At 54.0% G+C, this 6,159-nt stretch overlaps 1 protein-coding gene across 1 annotated transcript; it reads right to left on the bottom strand.

The window, feature by feature from the left end:
• Positions 1-210: 210 nt before the first annotated feature.
• Positions 211-5,388, bottom strand: CNPPD1 (cyclin Pas1/PHO80 domain containing 1). Its single transcript, XM_084891952.1, has 9 exons — positions 5,238-5,388; positions 4,884-4,971; positions 4,349-4,457; positions 3,489-3,570; positions 3,206-3,326; positions 2,989-3,117; positions 2,401-2,462; positions 1,682-1,799; positions 211-1,455 (listed from the first exon to the last, which is right to left on the bottom strand). The coding sequence occupies exons 2-9, from the start codon at positions 4,950-4,952 to the stop codon at positions 919-921; spliced, it is 1,227 nt and encodes a 408-aa protein (XP_084748078.1). The 5' UTR covers positions 4,953-4,971; positions 5,238-5,388; the 3' UTR covers positions 211-918.
• Between the last annotated feature and the right edge of the window lie 771 nt (positions 5,389-6,159).

Genomic DNA, 6,159 nt, shown 5'->3' with positions numbered 1-6,159 from the left:
CCAAGTTGGGCAGCGCTAGTGACCCCAGGGTGCTGGGAGCAGGGATGAAGGGAAGTTTGGAATTGAAGCCTGTGACTATCAAACAGGACGTTCTGAAATGGAGCTCAGAAGGAGTCGTAGATAATGGGACTGGGAAGTAGGGAGGCTTAGAAGGCAGATATGGGAAGTCAGCCCTTCCGAGGGCTGCCGGAGAAGGAAGAGTCCAGGCCATGCAACTGAAACTGTTTATTGAAACCTCAGTTCTACAAAAGCGTGAAAAACCCAGATACAAAGCAGCGGCCAGAGAGGCCTGTGAAGAGAACACCCAGAGAGGAACCAGAAGAGAGGGAAGCCCAGGAGTAGGGTACTGGAAAGACAAGGTTGGAAGACAAAAGGGCAAGGTCGAAGGTCCCAGCAGTCCCAGGCTCCTTTAGACTCCATCCCAGGGGCAGGTGTGTGGATTGGGCTCCCACCTCACCCTGCCTTCACTCAGAGCTCCCACCTTGGCCCTATCAATCCCTGGCTCCCTTGCCTCGGAGACATCACACAGACCTGGTCAGCATTTCCTCCCTCCCTCGCCCACATTTCCTATCTCCCACCTTTTCCTAGGTCCCAGGAAACTAAACAGCTAAAGTCTAACAGAGCTAGAGGAGGTGAAGAGACAAGGGCTTCTCCTCTATCCACTTGTGCCGTGCCCCTGGTCACTGAGTCGGAGCTTCCCCTGGCACCATCACTGCCCTGGCCAAGCAGCCAGCTACTGAGGCCTAGGAGAGCAAGAGACCTTTAGTCCTTTAGCCCCATAACCCCTTAAGCTCCCTCACCCAGAACAACAAGGGACCAGCCAAGGACCCAGAGAGGTAGAGAGGATCTAAATCAAGCATTGCTCCTCAGGTTCTCGGGGACTCCCAAGTCCTCTTCATGCATTCCTTGGAACCCTACCTAGCCCGGGAAAATGAAAGACTTGAGGCGGGCCAGCTCCATGATGCTGAAAATGGAACACTGCTGGGGCTGTGGGAGCAGAGAAGGCACTGGGCTCCAGGGCCAGGGTGGAGCCAGGCCATGGGAATGGTACCAGGGGCTTGGCGGCCCCGTATGGTTGGGACGGTGGCAGGCATGGCAGGTTGGTGAGTCTTTCTGGAGCTTCTGGCAAAAGGGACAGTTATGGAGAAGAGTGGGAGGGGCAGGAGGGTCTGGGGGAGGCAATGGCGGCGGAGTCAGTGAGGCCAGAAGACTGCCCCAGAGTGAACGCAGCCCTACGTCGCCTTCCAGGAAGCTGGAGACATTAGCAGGAGACGGCAGGCACTGTGGCACAGGAGAAGGTATGCAGGGTTCCAAGAGGCACTTGGAAGCCAGTCCGAGGTCTGGGGGGCCGGGTGGCAGGCTGCAGGACAGCCCCAAAGACTGGTGTATCACAGCCACGGATGCCACAGCCAGGGCCACACTGCTCACATATGCTACCGCTAACAGGCAGGACAGCTGCAGGAGAGAAGATAAGAAGTATCAGTGTCAATTACCCTTCCCCTAAAACCTGTGACTGATAGTCGTTAAGGCACCCACCCAGGTCTCTAGAAGTTCAAGTTAGAGCTCTCTGTCAACATCTTCTCCAAAACCCCATCTCCTGAGCTTTTTAGCATTTGCTTCACATCATCCCACCCACACACCAACCCACTCAAGCCTCCTATCCTTCCTGACCCCTTCTTACCTTTGCCAGCCTCTGGCAGAGGGAGCCCAGGGCCAGCCGCCAGGCTGGCTGCTCCAGCAGCACACACAGGTCTGTGTAGGTGTACCAGCCCCGTCGTCGTCCCTGATGCTCAGCCACACTGTTGGGAGGGGAGAAAAGACAGAGTCTGCAGCTGGCCCAATGGCACCGTAATTCTTCCAGGGACCCACCAGGGAACACTGGGGAACATGCTAAAAATACAGATTCCTAGGCTGCCTATTGATCTCAGAAACTGAGAGTGAGACCAAGATCTGTGGGGGGTTTTTTTGTTTGTTTGTTTTTAATATATTTTATTGATTTTTTTACAGAGAGGAAGAGAGAGAGGGATAGTCAGAAACATCGATGAGAGAGAATCATCGATCAGCTGCCTCCTGCATGCCCCCTACTGGGGATGTGCCCGCAACCAAGGCACATGCCCTTGACTGGAATCGAACATGGGACCCTTCAGTCCACAGGTGGACACTCTATCCACTGAGCCAAACTGGTCTCAGCTAGATCTGTGATTTTTATAAGCTTCTCCCACTCTCCCAAAGGTGACCGATTATAAAAAGATTTGGGAATCAATTTCTTGGACAATTCTCTCCCCAGTCTGCCCCCTCTGCCCCGCCTCTTACCCCCACCCCATTACACAGACCCTTATCTCTGTCTAGCTCCTATGGCGTAGGCCTCAGTCCTTAAGCCCCTCAACTCCTAGAACTTACCAGCTCTCTAACCAGCTCAGCACCTCAAATATCTCCCGAGGGTCAGTGTAGAGACGCCAATCCTGTGGGTATGAAGAGAAGGGCACCAAACTAGACATGAGCCACAATAATTTAATAACCAGAGCAGCAACAGCACTACAACTGCCACTGTGCATAATACTCACTTGACACTATTTGCCAATACTGTTCCAAGAGCTTTTATGTATTAACTAATTTAATCATCACATATCTGTATTCATATTACACCCTCCGTTAATGGCACAGGGAGAAAATAATCCTGCTAATGGTCCATGAGGCTAGGAGTAGAGAAAGTCTGGAAGCAAATAATCAGCACCCAATAGGATAAACTCTTGACTCAAAGTGTACCCAGCTGGGCTTGGAGGAATGGGGGAGCTGGGATACTCCATTTCTGGCCTCACCTCACCTTCAAAGGCTATAGTTAGTCCAGAGGGCTAGAAAGGGAAGATACTAACAAGGAGGACAGGCAGAAAGAGAAATTAAGAAACAGAGGGCTGAGAGAGAAAAGACAAAGCGTGAAAGGAACGTAAAGATGGGCTAGGGAAACAGAGCGAGATGAGAGCTACTCACCATGGCACTCAGGAAGCCCCTCTCCAGGGCATTGAGAGTGGGCACAGCCACACCCCCTGCAGCTCCCCATTCGTCATTGAAGACCTCCTCCTCCTCCCCTTCATCATAGAGGTACTTACTGGCCACCATCTGCAGAGGCACCAGAGGTGGTGTCAACAACAGAGCTCACACTGGGCTCCTAGCTCACCAGGGAAAGGAAGGAGAGGGGCTGTCCTACCATGGAGATCAGGAACAAGTCGGAGGAGGACACATGCTGTAGGTAGTCCGGGTTTCGGTGCCGGAGCCGTTCAATGTACACCAGAGCTAGCATCATAGCACATGGGGAGATGCATGCCTCCCTGGGAGGTGGAAAGGATCGGTAATTAAACCCCAGGGCTTTTCAGCTCTTGTAACTCATGAGGCCCATCCCTGTGTCTTTACAGCTTCCCTTTAGAGAGAATCATTCCCTTCTCTCTGGGTCCCAAACACTTTCATCCTGCCCCCCTCAATTCCAGGCTCACCGGGACACGTGGGCTACATATTTCTTCTGGAGTCGGCGAATAGGGCTGGGGGCTGCCTTCTGGAGCAATTCCACAGCAATGTCTGCAGGGGCAGAAGGAAAACAGAGTAAGCAAACAACCCCTCTCCCCGCTCCACCCCCACACACACATACACTAGTCCCCACTGCTTTCAGCAGAAGACCCAGACAGCCCTCTGTCATCGGAGGCCGTGGAGACAGGACCCTAGTAACAAACAGAGATCAAGTTCTCCCACACTGAGACAAGTTTGAACTGCAGTTCCTTCCAGTAGGAAGGCTTATTTCCCAGCCACCTGAAGTTACTTAAATTTGTCTCCCACTCTTGTTCATTTGAGAAATAAGCATGTTCTTGGAAAATTCTGTTATACGAAAGAAGAGTGATAAAGATTTGTCAGATAGCAATGTTTTTTATTCATTTGGGCTAAAAAAAAAATTTTTTTTTTTTTAAAGTGAAATATAAACCCATGGCCAGTGTGACTTAGTTGGTTGAGCTTTGTCCCATGCACGGAGAGGTCCATAGTTCAATTCCAGGTTAAGGTTCATGTTGGGGGCTGCAGGCCTTATCCCCAGTAGGGGGAGTACAGGAGGCAGCCAATCAATGTTTCTCTCTCTCCCTCTCCCTTCCTCTCTAAAACCAATATAAAACATATTTTTAAAAAATAAAAGTAAGTAGCCTAGCTGGGGATAAGTAAATAAACAAAGAAATACAAATAAATAAACCCGGTGCTTATCCCAACTACTAATGAGCTAGCTATGAAGTGTATGCACCTAGTCATTTTGGATGCCTGTTGACAACCCCATTTTCTTGCTTCTCACTTGCCCAGTCACACAACATTGTCTAACCTGCCATGGGGCTGGAGAGCTCCTCCAAGCTACAGTCAGCTTCCCAGTCCCAGCCATAGTAGAGTCTTCTCCGGATCCTGGCATTCAGCTTCTGGTGTCCTGGAAGGAACTGAAACAGGGCAAGAGGGAGGTGGAGGGTAAGGGCAAGGAAGGGTATGATTGAGAGGACATCCTGGCTTCGGGCTAGAAGGGGGTGAGGGCCGAAGGCCTGTCTCACTGCTAGTAGGTTGGGTGCCCCACCCAGCCCCGTGTTCTCGGGCTTGTTGGCCAATAGCAGCCTATCCGCCGGGGTAAGATCCTCCTCCACTGAAGGCTCTCCGAGTGAGCTTCTCCGGGGAAAAAGCCCTCGCCGGCCACCTCTATCCCCAATCCTGTACCCCGAGGCTCTCCCCCGGGGCCCAACCAGCCGGGGCAAGCAAGCACAGCTAGAGCGGCTGCCTCCCACCTCCCAGGCGGGCTGTCAGGAGAACTGGTAGCCCCGCTCAGTCCGGGCTCCAAGGGCGGGAGGCCGGGAGGCGGCGGGCAGCGCGCTCACCGAGAAGTCCTGGAAGCCGGTGAGGGAGAAGGTGCCTTCCTCGTCCAGCAGGAGCCCGGCGAGGTCCATCGCGCCGCCAGCCGCCGCCCTGCGAAGGTGGGCGGGAAGGGAACGGGTGGTAAGGGGGCAGCTGAGCGGTCCCCGGCCGCCCGCCCGTCCACCTGCCCTCGGCTTCCTCCGCGGGGCGCCGCCCTCGCCGGCCGCCCCTCCCCTAGCGCCCGCAGCCGCAGGCAGGGCCGGGCGGGAGGGCGCCTCTTCCTGTTCCGCCCCGGGCGGGGCTCCAGACGCCGGGATCCCGGCTCCCGACGCCGGGATCGGGGCTCCCGGCTCTGGGCTCCGAGGCCGATCGCTCACCTCCAACAGCCGAGAGGAGACCCGGCCGCGAGGCGGTGCGTGCGGAGCCGAGGCCGCGCCGCGCGTCCGTCCGGCGTCCACACGCCGCGGGCTGCGGCCTCAGCCCTCGGCACTTCCTGCCGGGGCGGGGCGCTGCCGCCCGAGGCGCGGAGGCCGCTGAGCCCCAAAGCCCGGTCGCCTTGAGTTGGGGCCGGTCACCGAGCTGCGCCCCAGCGTGCCCTCCCCGCATCTGAGAAGTGGGGACATTGCCTAGGGATCCGTGCCACAGTGAAGGTGAAGGAGCCCGGCTGACTTCGTACTAATGTAGATTTCAGTGTGAAAGAAACAAAGATGCAAGACCGCGAGTTGCTCCCCAATTGTTTTTTTTTTTCTTTTTTTAATATATTTTTATTGATTTCAGAGAAGGAAGGATATATTTTATTGATTTTTTACAGATAGGAAGGGAGAGGGATAGAGGGTTAGAAACATCAATGAGAGAGAATCATCGATCAGCTGCCTCTGGGATCAGCTGTCTCTTGCACACCCCCCATTGGGGATGTGCCCGCAACCAAGGTACATGCCCTTGACTGGAATCGAACCTGGGACCTTTCAGTCGGCAGGCCGAAGCTCTATCCACTGAGCCAAACCGGTTTCGGCTCCCCAATTGTTTTCTTTTTTCTTTTTTTAAAGTATATCTTACTGATTTTTTACAGAGAGGAAGGGAGAGAGATAGAGAGCTGGAAAGTCCGGGATGTGCCTGCAACCAATGTACATGCCCTTGACCGGAATCGGACTCAACCGGCTTCGGCCCCAATTGTTTTCTAAAAGGGGAGCTATATACACACACAGCAATGTACCCCAAAAAGAGATGGCCCGGATACACAAGAAACGTAACAGTGGGTGCGTCAAAGAATAGTAAGAAGCTAGGAAAATTCCAGGACAA

Source organism: Pipistrellus hanaki (genome assembly GCF_964339955.1).
Source record: "Pipistrellus hanaki genome assembly, chromosome: 8".
In the NCBI taxonomy this organism is placed as follows: Eukaryota; Metazoa; Chordata; class Mammalia; order Chiroptera; family Vespertilionidae; genus Pipistrellus; species Pipistrellus hanaki.
This window is presented reverse-complemented; position numbering and strand designations above follow the sequence as displayed.

Coding starts and splice junctions, on each gene's coding strand:
- CNPPD1 (XM_084891952.1), bottom strand. CDS start 4,952: ATGGACCTCGCCGGGCTCCTGCTGGACGAGGAAGGCACCTTCTCCCTC. Junction 4,458..4,883: donor CCGGCTTCCAGGACTTCTCG/GTGAGCGCGCTG, acceptor GCCCTGTTTCAG/TTCCTTCCAGGACACCAGAA. Junction 1,456..1,681: donor TCTGCCAGAGGCTGGCAAAG/GTAAGAAGGGGT, acceptor TCTCTCCTGCAG/CTGTCCTGCCTGTTAGCGGT.